The sequence below is a fragment of the Pyrgilauda ruficollis genome, unplaced genomic scaffold (assembly GCF_017590135.1).
Source record: "Pyrgilauda ruficollis isolate IOZ18807 unplaced genomic scaffold, ASM1759013v1 scaffold30, whole genome shotgun sequence".
NCBI classification, from domain to species: domain Eukaryota; kingdom Metazoa; phylum Chordata; class Aves; order Passeriformes; family Passeridae; genus Pyrgilauda; species Pyrgilauda ruficollis.
The window spans coordinates 4,791,556-4,806,379 of record NW_024524378.1 but is presented as its reverse complement, the minus strand read 5'-3'; the positions used below and the strand labels follow the sequence as shown (position 1 = coordinate 4,806,379).

The window sequence follows — 14,824 nt, the reverse complement described above, 5'->3', positions numbered from 1 at the left end:
AATAGCTTATATATGGCCAGTATTAAAATCAACCCTAACACCGTCCTGACCACCCATACACCTGACACACATGCTGATGATTTGAGAGGATTCATCTGAGGCATCTTTTAAATCTTCAATTCTGTCCTGGCTTTCCAGGCTAAGGCATTGCAAATTCTGTTGATTGTCATGAAGTATGGCTTCTAGCCAGCCAGATGGGAGAAATAGCTTGCAATTTGAGGCAGTCTTATACAGCTCAGAAAGACTTTTCAATGGCTACAATAAACATTCTGAAAACAATGGCAAAGCTACGTTTAGAAAGTTATGTCAAAGCTTCATTGTAATGAACTGATCCAGGCTGAATTTTTAGTTTAAATAACAAGCTAAAGAAATTTAGGAACTTTATGGGGAGTAAATGAAAAGATAAATAGAATTTCTTAAGGACAAGGAAGCAGCTGCTTATCAGAAAACACACAGGAAACCCACTGAGCAACAAGCTTCCTATCCTATGCCATGAACATAAACTGAAGAGGTCAGTAGAGGCAGAATCTATCTGTGGAGCAGGAGCACCAGCTGACTGAATTTTGGCAAGCACCATTGCATAAAGCAGCGATGCTGCTACATCCGGTGTGTTGGTAATTTCCCAAGTGGCAAGTATTCCTTGTTAAGGCTGTCTAATTTCAATGTTTGGATATCACACTAGGAGAAATTAGTATTTCTGTGTGTCAGTTGTGGCTGTCTCTCATAGTCTGCTATCCTTGGTACACAGTACATTATGGGTTGTAACCTTCCACCCCAGCAGCTTTCTGTATCCTTGTCCATACTTTGGATAGACTTTGGGTTAGTGTCTGTATTTTCCCCACAGCTATTTGTGTCCTTGTTTTTATTGCTTTGTATGAAGAAGTTAGTACTATTTGAGCATTATTTAGTGTGCATGACATTTTATTTCTTTGCTGCATTGCTTACAGTGCAGCTTACAGAATAGCAGCTCTGGTATAAAGAGGCATTTGGGGATTCACAGGTATCTCCATAAACACCCTCACGCCTCTTTAGGTGCTTGAGCCAATAAACCCAGTTTTGTTTTGCTTTCCCTTTCTTTGTTCTTACTAAGACTATGCAGAAGAATGCAGAAACTTTGCTGATGTTTTCTCACTGTAGCAGCAGGCTGGAGGCATGGAGGTGCTATCACAATGAGGACAAGCTGTGAATTCACCTTTCCAAAAAGCATGAATAAATGAACTTTTAACCTCTCCCCCAAGATCCTGGTCCTAGACAAACATCCTTAATAACATACTGCAGTAAGAAGAACAACAGGTTATGTGCTATAAGCAGCTCACATAGTTTTGAAACAGTAAGCTTGATTTTGGTCTCAGAGATACATTTATTGCACATTGAGGACAGAAAGGCATGTAAATTCCTGATTTTCCAGGTGTTCTCACACAAGTATATGCACAGATGTGTCTCATATTCAGAATGATTATTCCATCCAAAATATGCCCAATCAATTCCTATGAAAGAACAGGTGTAGTTTAATTGCACATAGCAAGCATAAAGAATAAATTAAAAGACAGAAAATAGAAGCATGCTCTTAGGTACAGTTGGGTTTTAGTAGTTTCAGAAATGTGTAGTATGGTAGTTGAGCTGCTTAAGAAAAGAATGTTTAATTAGAACACCTTGGTTTTAAAAATAAATTGAAAAATAGGTGAATGTGTCAATGTTATGAAATCTGGCAGGAGTTGTAGTGCTGAAGGCAACATGGCAAGAAACCAGTGGAGAGGTAGAATTTTTTCCTTGGTAGTCTGGTGATGATTGGAATCAATCATTAATCTCACATGGAATTAATAGATTTGTAAAGTATATAGATCTTTCTCACAGTCATCTTTGTTTCTTGGTTGCTAGCAGAGTAAGTTTGTCACAGTGTGTCTTTGGAAGGTCCTGCTGTATTACACACATTCTGTTCTCCAGAGAATCTTAGAGTACATGGGACAGAGTGTGAGATTAGGAAGCCTAAAACCATTGTCCAAAACACTAGCCCAGGTAGTGCAAAATGAGCAATAGTGCTCTTCAAGTAGGACTGTTGGTAAATACACAATAAATTCTGAATGTATTTTGTGTTAAGGTTGACAAAAAGGTGCCAGAATGTTTCAGATCACATAATACAATAATTCAATTCCACAGTATGAGATGATGCTCCAAACAACAAGCAGAAGGATTTCTGGGGTATATGACAGATGGCTGTCCAATTGAATTTTAGTAGGTTTGATGAAACCCTATTAACTAGAATAATTTATGGAGTGGGTGGGTGGGTGTGATTTGTTTGGTTTGTTTTTTTTTTGGTTTTAACAGAGCAAAGAATGAAAAGGAGTTACATTTAAATATGCACCCAAACAGTAAAATTTACAAGGCTTTCATTACCCTAGGCATGATGTCTTTGAGAAGCCCTGTGTGAGTTAAAGAGGAAAAGATTTAAAATGTTATGAAATTCTCTAATCATCTGTATCAGTTACCTGTCTCTGAGACCTTAAGAAGCCCAGTGGCTCATCCTAATTTTAAGAGCCTCGGTCTTAAAGATTCAGTCATGTAATGGAAAAAGTGTTGTTTAGTATGTTACAAATCACGCCAACTCAGCTAAGATTTCAAGTTCTGAATATTAGAGAAATCTATTCAGAAGAAATAAATGTGAAAAAAATAGGAAATTATAATAATGAATGAGGTAAAGTATCCTCTTGCAAATATTCAACAAATTTAAATCCAGGACATTCACTGGATATATGCTTTGTGATGGATTATATGTCTACCTCTGCTTCAAGGTTCATGTTTCATCCATTAATAGACATTAGTGGAGGGAACAGACAATTTTGGGATCCAAGACAGAATATCATATTCCAAAGGAAAACTACTTGTACTAAACTGGTCAGAAAAGGATTACAAGAATGATGTAATGGCAGCGCTGGGTACAGTGATGGAGCTGAACAAAAAAGTTAATGCTGCCCACAGCTGTAAGTGAAAAAACAAATCCATGAAAAAAGGGGAACTATCTAATACACTCATTTGAAAATAGCTGGTGTTTAATTCCACAGATCATAAACAGTATGATTATTAGTACTTCCTAGTTCAATGGCAGTCAGGGAATTAATTGAAATTGTGATTCTAGAAACAGAACGGAAAATCGTGGCTTCTAAATACTCTGTCCTGTTTTCTGGAATTATTTTCCTATAAATCTCCTCTGTGCATTTCCTACAAGGATTATAGCGCATGTATTTACGACAACTTGGAATTCTAGTGAATTGCAAATTAGGGTAGCAGAAGACAAAGTAAAATGTGAATTACAGCATGCCCTGTCACATAAAAATAACCAAGTTCTGTACTTTTGCAACTCCCAAACAGAAAGCTTTATGGAATAAGTTGTTTGTAGCATTTAGAGTAGCTGTGTAATACAGTCATGGGATCCATACATGAAAAAAAAATCTGCAGGCAATTATTTTAAAAATAGTCGTCTGGTTCTGAAAGAGAAGAAGCAATGACTCTGTTGTCTGTGAAAGAACTGTAGGTTAGATGGGTGAAGAACCTGTGCACTCTCCTCTCAATGAACCCAAATAATTCCTGTTAAATTTAATCTGGTGGAATGCATATTTTGCAAGGAATTAATCCACTTAGTCCACCACAGCTAATGATACATAGCTAATTATATCCTTTGCGGCATACACAGCATGAATGAAAAATCTTGATGCAAAACTCTGCCCACTCATTTCCCTTTCCACAGTGCAGGAGTGGGGACCGAGTCAGGGACAGCTTTGATCTCTGCGAGCACAATGGCACAGAGACAGGCAGGGCAAGCCAGGCTTAGAGAGAGGACAAGTCTGGTGCCTCTTTTCTGGTGTATAGCTGCTGCTGTGTGGCCTTTTTGGGTACTGTGGAGTTACAGCTCAGGAGCTCTGAGCAGCCCAGGGCTGTTATATAGGCAACAGAAAGGAGTTCTTCCCTGCTCCTTAAACAATGCCCTGAGTCATGAAATTGTGTAGGAGTGGCATTGCAACCATTTATAATACTTACCTCAAGAAATTCAGACCAGAAGGGATCTTTTAATCCATCAAATGCAATTCCTTCCTACCAAAGGCCTCTTTTCATAAGTTCTGCATCATAAACTGGTCATAAAATTCCTGTAAAATGGTTTGGACAGGTAGCTTTATTTTCAATTAATTATGCTCTTCATACTCTGTTATTTTACTATTTCTTTTGTGCATAACATTTACTAAAAGTCATGTCCAACTCTCCCAAAATGACAAAAGCACATTTTTTTTGTACCTCTGTAATTAAAATAAGGTAGCTGATTCTTCCTTACGTGCATGTGATCACTGTGCAAATGCACATGAAGTAGCTTTAAACAAGTGAGGTCAGCAGTGAGGGGCTGTCATGTTCAGAGCTCTGCTGAGAAGCAAAATAAATTGATCTGTTAGGTCTGTGCTCTGTCTTAGGAGCCAATCTGCTGGTGGTGCTGTCAGAGCCAGGGCATGATTGTGTAAGGCTAATTTCAGTTTATTATTGTGATGCTACAGGGTGCACAAAGGATTTATTCCCTGGAGAGTCACCAAAGCTTATGTTGTGATGGATGTGGGGGAAAAAACAGCAATATGGGAGAAGAACAAAGCCACTGGCAACATTTTTTTTTAAATTAAGTGTTTTGATACTTAATAAAAAAATTGTTGCCTTTAAAAATTACTAGTTCTCAGTTGTTGCACTCAAAATCACTTCCCATCCTGTCTTTCTTATAGCTGCCCAGTGCATGGCTGCCACATTACTTCCTGTTGTTTAGAAGACTTATCATGCTTTGGTTAACATCATGCAGATCATTATCCACAACCAGCAACCAGTTACTGAATTTCCACATGTAGTATGGGAACAGGGCTGTGTTGTCCTACACAGTTATTTCTGTAACATAAAGGATTTACTTTTATTCAGAATTATCCCTTTCCTTTAATGACAAAATGGTTGTAAAGTAGTTTTATGTTCTAGACAAAACCATTTCACAAATGAGAATTTAGTAAAACTTCTTCACCAGTAGGGTTGTCAAGCGCTGGGACAGGCTGACCAGGACAATGGTTGAGTAACCATCCTGGAGGTATTTACAAACATGCTGATGTGGCACTCGGGGACATGGTTACTGATGGACTCGGCAGTGCTGTGTTAATGGTTGGACTTGATGATCTTAAAGGTCTTTTGCAACCTAAAAAATTCTGCTATTACAGGCTCATAGTAATCATCTTTAAATAAATACCTCACTTGGCTGCTGATATTAGAATCTTTAATTGTAAGTTAATGCTCTCTTTCTCCAGTAGGGTCACAACTTTCTGTGTTACCTTTTGTCTAAATAACTTAAATGCAAAGATCTTACTAATTTTCACTAGTTCACTCCAAAATTATCATGCTTACAGTATTTATGCTTACAGAGTATCATGTTTACAATACTATTAATGGAGATAATCACCCATGATTATACTATGAAATAAAAAGGATTGATTCTATCATACACTTATCCCAGCCTCAAACTCAACTTTTCCTTTATTTGCTGTTAAGTTTAGAAATTCTACACTGGGATTGGGGAAAATCTCTCTAAGTGAACCAGCCTTGACAGTACCCTCTTCCTCATGCCATTTGGTGCAGGTTGAGACTGCAGATCTGGGAGATGTATACAAGATTCGAGTCAGCTGTGATGATGTGCCAGGCTTTAAGGGCTGGCATCTGAAGTCCTTTCACTTACAAGAGCTGCATATGAAACAAGAACTGAACTTTGAGTGCAACAGCTGGCTCTCTCTGAAGAGGGGGGATAAGGAGCTGGTAAAAGAATTCCCTGCGGTCGCTGAGGACCAGAAAACTTTACCAGGTAAGAGCACAGAAGACATAGACACTGTAAATTAACTGCTTGAAAATAAATCAGTGCCACAGTATAATATAGTGCTTTGTCTGCATTTGATATCTTCAGTGGCTCTGTTGCACCTGTCTTCACATATGCACTGCAAGAATGCTGAAAATTATATTTTAATTTTCCAGTTATGTTGCATATTGGATTTTACAGTTGCTAAGTCTTTTGCATGATTTTAAATGAGAAAAACTGAGCAACACAATTGAACTTTTTAGGGAAACGAACATGTTCAAAGCCATGGAAATGATTTGTTCTAGAGTTAGTTGAATTACTTAGCTTACAATAGCTTTACTTGCTAATGTAAGTATCAGAAGTATTGCACAGAAATGTTGGGTCTTTTTTCCTAAACACTACTTTTTTTGCCATGCTGAAAGTTCTCAGAGATGTCCTTGGAGTGTGAAGACTTACAGAAGTCCTACATTTGTTCAGAAAAGTTACACATGAGATAAAAGTAATTAGAGACATGACTGCTTTGCTAAACGAAAGTTCCAAAAGTTCAGATCCCTCAGTACTCAAACCTATTCATGATCTTAAAAGAAAGTATAGTGTTACATTAGCTAAATGTTAACTCTGCAGAACTGTACATTAGAAACAATTTTTGAAAAATTTTGGTTATTCTTTTTGTATGAGCCTGAATATATATGCAATTAAATGATCTTCCTCAGAAGAAAATCTGATCTGACTGTAGAAATTCATTCATACAGGATCAATATAAAGGCAAAGAATTTATAGTTGCCTTCTTTAAGTTAATAAGTGCATTTTGTAAATTTTTATACTTGTATGTCATGTCATGCATCCAGATGCTATGTTGCATCTGTTTCTTATTTAAATTTGCATAACCTTATTCTTATTCTTTGACCTGTGTTAATTGTTATCTATTTCAAAGATAATTCAGTTTTTAATTAGTTTTTGGTTTAGTTACTGAACTAACTCAAATGAGTTCTTACTTTCCAGTTCTTGCACAATAAAACAGAATGAGGCAGAATTTGCCTAGATTCATAAGTCTAAATTGTCCAATTTCCTTCAAATTTCTAAGAAAGTGAATGGAAAGTCTTCATTGACCTTAGCATGAAGATATTGGATTCATAAAGAATAACCTGATTATTTCATTCACTGTGTAGCAGATTTTTTTGTAGCTGCAGAAATAAAAAAAACCAAAAGTGAGTCTTACTAAATATTCAGTGTTGCTGTTTTATTTTAAGTACAGCTTGTACTTAATCAGCTTTAAATTTAATTTTTTTTTTAATTTTCTTTTTGTACAGTCTATAAGTATGTTGTTTCTGTGCATATTGGTGACCGCTGGGGAGCAGGGACTTTTGCAAATGTTTATATCACTCTCTATGGCAAAAGAGGGGACACAGGTGTGAGGAAACTTCATACATCTCTAACGAAGGGAAGAAAATTTCAACGAAATAAGGTAATGTCACCATACTGCAGTCTTACATGTGCAAGGCTTAGCACTGCATTAAGTAGAGCTTAATGCCTGCTCAGAATACATCTAGCTAGATAGACAAGAATTAGGAAACATTCACAGAATTTTTCCTCCAGATATTCACAATACACCAATGCCAGTGTTAGTTCTTTCCTGTACAAGAACATACCCACACAGCAATAAAGGCTTCACATGAGCAATACAAAGCAGATTTGTGGGGAGAACCTCTATGATCATGCTTCTGGCTTCTTCTTCCAAATTTAAGACAGAACAGGGAGTAAAAAAATTAAAAATCAGTGAAAAATTAGTTACAGAAATTTCTATGAGACTTTTGCAGTCTATGGTGTTTCTGAAACCACAATCCCACTCTGAAACACCAACTCAATATCAGCAAGTTTAGACAAAAAACCAAAAATTCCACTTAGAAAAAGAATGCAAATAAACCCAGTGTTTCTAGATAAATAAAATTCTTCTCTTGTGAATTAGACTTTCACTCGCTGAACAAGGACATTTGAAAAAGCTCATGCAAAAGTGTCCATTGTCAAGGAGAGGCTTAGATTTCTGTGAAATAATTGTATTAGATAATTACCACAGCACTTGTTCTGGTAAAAGTGGAATCAGTAATGAACTGAGAGAATTTCCAAATTTCATTTCTGTGTATTTCTCAGAACCATGCCTGTGTATGGAAGACAGCACTATATTGTAATTATTTTAAGTTATGTTCATACATGGATTTATTTCCTAAAATATCTTAATTAATGAAGTTAATGATTTCTGCTCACAATCTGCTGTTAGGTTCTGACTATTATTAGAAAAAAAAAGATCTTTTTGTTATATGAAAGTACTTTCAATATTAGTAGCAGAAAATATGCTTCTCCAATATTTTATTTAAAAAGTAATAGAGACAACACATAGGACTTTGGCAACTACTATATCCTTTTAGAGATGAACTTGCTAATATCTTGGTTTTTTAATTGTTTTGACCTCCAGTTTAGTTCGTTCTTACTACTGAATTCTTTCATTCAGATTATGGTGTTAATTATATTCCTAGACTTTGCTGTTCAAATATCAGTTGTTCATAACTTTCTTACCTTTAGCAGTTCCAGTGACATCCATCTGGCCCCTGGCTGGGCCTTATACAGAACATCTGACTTACAAAAAATTAGTGGGGCATGCAATTTCGTTCTTTGCATTTCTTATTTTTACTTATCTTGCTTTTCTGATCCCTTTTCTCATCTACTGCCACTTGTGTTTACTTTTCTCATGTCTTTCTCTGCCTTCTCTATTCTGCTTTCCTTCCCACCTCTAATCTTTTACTCTTCACTTTCATTTTAACTGCCTCCCTTACTCTTCTCAATTTGCTCCACAATTATTTTCATTTTGTAAGCAAAGCAAAAAGTCAGGTTTTCTGACTACTGGAGAACAATTATAAAGCTATCTTGGAGTAAAAACCCTCTTTAGGTTGTTAACTTTTGTTTAGAACTATTGATATATATTTAGACTTGTATGATAAGCTTTAGAAACTAGATATCTGAAAGATAGGAACTTCATTAAAACCAAAATCTTATCATAACTGACTGTCAGAAAGTTGAGGTATATAGATTTTAATGTAATATGAAATGATTGATGCAGTGATACATATTGACCAAAGACCAAATGAAATTAAAATGAATCATTAATGATGAATAGAGGATTAAATGTTATCTCTAATCAGGGTGTGCTTTCTCAGATTCAGCAGAGAGATGCTATGTTAAACCTTACAAAGAATCCGACTTTAAAAATTTTGAATTCTTAAATGAATTCAGGCCTATATTTTCCCTGAACTTCAAGTTCAAATTCTGTTTTATTAAGTATTTCCCTCTTTTGCAGGTGGATTCATTTTTGGTGGAAGCTGTTTGTCTGAGTCATTTGCAAAAAGTGGTCATAGGTCATGATGGAGAAGGCTACGGGGCGGGGATGTACCTCAAGATGGTAACAGTCAAGGAATCACAAGATTCAGACCAGGAATGGGTCTTTCCACTGTGGAACTGGCTCGATACTCATCTGGGTTTATGTGAGACTGTTTGTGAGATTGTAACAGTTGGTAAGTTCTGCAAAACTGACCTGACCATTTTTATATACATATATTTGACTACAGCTCATTTAGATGACTAAAGTATCCTTCTTTTATTGAAAATATAGATTTTCAGTTTGATCTTAGTGTTGTAGCAGAGCCACATCTGGTAAGGTCAAAGTTAGTATAATTCTTTCTTCTCAATGTGTTGCATATGGAACACCTGCCTTCCAAATTAAACACAGCACATTTCAATGAGAGCTAAACAGCCAAGCTTAGGATGTGCACCTCATGGGGATAAATAGCTTAAATTTTATGCACTATTTTTCAGCCTAGAATCTCATTTAAAATCTAAAGAAAAATTACTTCAGTGAAATGAGCCTAGTCTTTACCTGTGAGAGTATTCCACAGCACAAAGCAGCAGTTCTGGTATGCTCATTTCTGCTCATTTCACACCTACTACTATGCCATGATTTGCACAAATCTAAACCTGGATGTGCTTGGCAAAAGAACACGTACAGCAGGACCTTTACTCATTCAGAAGTAGTAAAAGATTTCTTCCTTCAATCCTGTGAAAAGAATTCGATGCAAAGGAAATGAACTAGAGAACTTTGTGCAGAGGCAGTAAGACACAAGATGTCCTTGATTCAGTTGTGTGGTTTTTCTGAGTTGTAGAAAGTACATTTTCCTGAGCTGTTCCTCTTCATGAAATCATTTTCACTTTACCTAGACTGGTTAAAACAGAACTAAAATGAGGAATTACAACAATTAATGAAGAAAAAAAGAGGGAGATAGTGATATTGATCTTTTGAGCATCTGGCAAATAACTTTGTGTGTTTATTATGGGTTACCTGTCAGTCTCACACTATTAAAACACCTATTATTTTGCTAGGTAACATCTGGTGACAAAAAAAGTTCATTAGAATTGTTCATTTTGCATTAGGTGCCTACATGCTACACATGGCTGCGTGCTCTTAAATGATAAATTTGCTTTAGTAACACTGATTGCTTTTTAAAGAACAATTACTTAGACTTCTAAAAGGTGACTGAAAATTCTCTTAGCGATTACTTCCAAACATGACAAGGAAAATACACTGGCATCAAAAAATGCCATTGAAACTAAATTTTAAACACAGAAAGAGCATTAAGCTTCTAAATTCTTCACAAAAAATATAATAAAGATATTGATGTGTAACTCTTAGTGAGCAGTTGCTATAGATACAACATAACCTGCAAAAAGAGCTTTGTTTGTGTATCACAGCCTTGTATAAAGGCTGTGATCCTGCTAGATTATGCCATTCTCTCATGCTGTCATCTTTCCTTTCTCTTTGATAATTTTTAAAGGCAGAAGGTCGACTCTTAGTCCTAAACTGCCTGAAATCAACAGGAAGTCATCAGGTTTCTGGATAATGGATATCACTGGATCTGACTTGAGTGCTGAAGAGGATCCAATATGCCTTTCTTTCATCTTCCACGGCAACCTGAGTCACAAAAAGTTGCCACTTCAAGTCACAGGAAAAGCAATTCAGATCAAAGTACTTCAACCTTTTTCTGTTGCAAGAAAAGCCTACGAATCATGTAGCCAATAATCCACTTAATTCTGAGATGAATTGTTTCTTTAAACTAAACTACCAAATTGATTTTTAAGTCCTCTGTGTAGTTTGGCACAGATCATAATTTTTGTTTGTAGGTAGCAACACATGAACAATGGTTTTTGAGTGAGCAAATTCTCCCAGTGTCTCATACTGAGAATGTTTAAGTGAGCGAATTGGTCCCTTGGTGCACATCACAGTGTATAGCACGTGGCAGGTACTGATTTACAGGCTTTGTTGATCTCACAAAAATCAGCAATTTGTAAGCATACAATATGCCATGGGATACTGTAGAGCTTTTGGGGCTCATGATAGAGAAGGAAGAATCATAAATGAGATTAAATGCACAGAAGGTTAATTTTTTTCTTTTCTCTCTCATGTAATTTATTCATCCCCGCCATCAGTTTCTCTGAAGTGGTTTTTCTAGTATGGTTTCTCTTTTCCCCCTGTTATTTGTTGTCTCTTCCTTTTTTCTCTTAATGAATTGAATTTTATAATTGGGCTAAAGAAATCATTTGATGTATTTTGTTGCTCCTCTTTTCTTTAGTGAAAGAGGAACTGAGCAGACTAGACTAACCACAAACATGATACAAAATGAGGAGTACTCAGAAGGCTTTTCTGAGTTATTTCCAAGAACCTCTGATAAATATGAAAAAAAAAAATAGTGTGAAGATGTAGGTGCCCTGTCAGAGGAAAGGCTGAAGTCAGGCCACATGGACTTCTACTATCTGTGCATATCTAAAATGAAAGACCAGAGGAAAGAATCCAAGAAATATTGAATAGGAGAACACAACATCTCTTTTCTCCCTTTTTTTCCTTACAGTGAAAAAAAAATATTTTAAACCACTAATTATAATATCTAAGGCCTCCTCTGCTTTCACCTACTCAAGCAATGGTATGTCCTAGAGATGGTGCATTATTCCCAGTAGAACTAGATCGTTTTTTTTCTCAAGTATGAATGCAAGGTTTTAATATTCAGCTTCTATGATCTAGAGTGAGGATGATCTTTTAGATGTTTGCTCAAAACTGGATTAGCTTTCTTTCAAATTTATAAATAATTGCACCATTTTTATTGTTGTAAGAAGTACTTCCAATAGTGTCCAAAATTTTAAAAATTGGCTAAATCTTCTGTGCCTTAAAATAATCTACTGAATCTGTGTCATATATATGAACAATGTGCCTTGTTCTGTGTACATATTTCAGCAGTGACTGCCATTGCTTGCTCCTTAATATCAAACCTTAGGCATTCCATCTCCTCATTCATGTTTTTAGATAAATTTTGTATTGATTAGAAATTAGTAAAGTTGATTAGAAAAATAGGACTAGTTATAAATCTGCCCAAATTTTTTAACTACTGAAGTCTGTTCAACTGTTGCATACAGCTGCCAACTACACTTGTTCTGGCACAATTGAAACGAGATCCATTCATCTCTTTCTCCTCACACAGGATGAGCTGGCAGGTATTGGCTCAATAAACAAAGTTCAAGTAACTGGCCCACACAGTGAGCTAAAACAGCCATGGCACTTAGATTTACTGCATCTGAAGCACACAGGCACAAAGGAAGAGATGTATTTAGCTTTTGACTGCTGGTTCAACCCTAAGGAAGACAAATGTGTGGAGCTTCCAGCTCTCTATGCAGATCAGGAGCCTTTGCCTGGTAAGCTATGTCCTTTTTTGTTACTGGGGTCAGGATCTGTCTCTGGAATACCAGTATACATCTTTTGGGCCAAAAATGCTGTGTGAAGATTTCTGTAAGAATTTGATATTAAGGAGTGTGAAGGTTTTGCACATTCATTTACCAGAAAAGAGAAATCATTGGTATGAGGATTATGAGAGATGCTCTAACTGATGATACCAAACACAGTACTTGGCTTCTTTCACATTAGATGATGTTCCAGTTTTAACTCTTGATTATTTATTATCTCTTCAAATTAATGCTATGTGAGTTGAAGATGAGTACAAAATATAATCTACTGTGTGATACTATTTGTCTCTTTCTATTTACAAAGAGATGTATGTGATCTAGAAACAAAGTAAAGAAGGAAAGAATTGCAGACCCCCTGCACAACAAAGGTAGAATTTTTAAAATGCCACACAGTTAGCCAGCAAAGAGATATTCAAGAATTTCAATTAAGCTAGTGTTTTATTGATGTCAATGAGAAATTCATAGCACAGCAAGTGATATTCTACAAAAATACACATTAAGTTGCATGTTTCTCTGCTGTTAGTAACACATGTGAACGATTTGATGCCAGAGAGAAAATGAAGTGATTTCTGCCAATCGCCTCCAACCACTTCTCCTGGAACAACCAATTGTATACTGATAACTTGATCACTAGTACTTAAGGACAAGCTTCCCATTTATTCAGCTCATTAGAATAAAGAGGATTGATGGAGAGAGTAAAGATCATATATTGAGGCTTTTAGTGCTAGTTAAGAGGTTTATTGCTAGAGGCTATAGTAAAAAGAGTGTTCTGCTTCAATGGAAACTAATAGAAAAAGATGGAAGCAGCCCAGAAAAAGAAATGAAATAGACCACATGAACTTTTGCAGACCATTCTCCAAATAGAGTTTCCTAAATATTTCATCTAACAAAGTTGAAACTTGAAAGAAACAGCGAAGACCCTTTAAATTTCTGGTTTTGTGTGGATTTGCATAATTAAAAAAAATTGTCACCTTGTATTCATGTACTGAAAAATCTTACCATTTTATACTTTTGATCCATCAGATTAAAAAAACATTGGGTGTTGGATGTAATATATCCAACATATCATGAATATAGTAATTCCAGACCTTATAAAAAGGCCCTATTTCCCTAATTTATTTAAGAAAAAAGGAGAAGGACTGTAAATATGAACAACTATTTTCTGAATTCAAACTTGCTAAATTTTTACTGCGTATAAAAAGTACAAAAATTTTAAAAAGTTAAAATTCTAGAATGCACCTCTCAAAGCCTTTATTGTGCTAAAAGCCAAATGGAGATACTGTCTGAAAGCATTATTCTGATATGTAAAGTAATTAATTTTTGAGATATATTAGAAATTTAGGGTATTTTTCTTGGAAAATTTCTGGGAAAATAAATGTATATGCTTTCTCTCAAAAATTAGTGTTTATATGGGAGTATTTACCAACCTAGAAAGTTTCTCACAAACCATTTTGTGCAGTCCACTAATTTGCAACTAGAAGTGTTAATACCACTTTTATTCTTTGTGGTCTGAATACCACTTCAGTCTAAAGTTTCTTCTTTGTTATATTTTGGTTTTATTCATAGACACACACACACAAGAAATTATTACAAAATAATAATAAAAATAATATGTCTTTACTCTCCTATCTTTAATTTATAAGGTTTTTTTCCCTTTTTAAATGAGCATTAGATGTTTGCTTTCAGTTTTGCAATATGTTGGTTTACATCTGAAAGAGAATTTTTATAAATAGGATTGGGAAGAGACAAAGAATGAAAAGCTTGAACAGAATGCCTTGTCTTAGTAGATTTTTCTTGTTGGGGTATGCTGTTCATACAGAACACAATCAGAATGCTCTCAAACTCAGCCTAAAAACTTTAACCCCACTTCCCAGCATCCCCTTTTTGTTATGACTCCTTTCATAGGGGATACTTGTATACTTTTATTGTGGAAAATTAATAGTAAATCTTTGCTATGACTACATTGAGCTTTAAATTATGCATCAATAGATTCAGCAGATTCAGCTGAAAGCACCGACTCAGCAGAAACACCACACACATTTCTAAGCTAAGCTCGTGGGTCTGTATATTAGTGATTCAAATATTAATGGACAAAAGCAGTAAAAATGTGATGAGCACTGTGCTTTCTCATCTACCCCCATG

At 35.6% G+C, this 14,824-nt stretch overlaps 1 protein-coding gene across 1 annotated transcript in view; it reads left to right on the top strand.

Moving 5' to 3' along the window:
- RP1 (RP1 axonemal microtubule associated) overlaps positions 1-14,824 on the top strand; it is a 163,494-nt gene that overhangs the window by 89,353 nt on the left and 59,317 nt on the right. Inside the window, exons 31-35 of the mRNA XM_041473763.1 lie at positions 5,641-5,860; positions 7,162-7,316; positions 9,201-9,414; positions 10,729-10,919; positions 12,424-12,634. Coding sequence (XP_041329697.1) covers positions 5,641-5,860; positions 7,162-7,316; positions 9,201-9,414; positions 10,729-10,919; positions 12,424-12,634 — 991 coding nt within the window. The remainder of the gene's footprint in view (positions 1-5,640; positions 5,861-7,161; positions 7,317-9,200; positions 9,415-10,728; positions 10,920-12,423; positions 12,635-14,824) is intronic.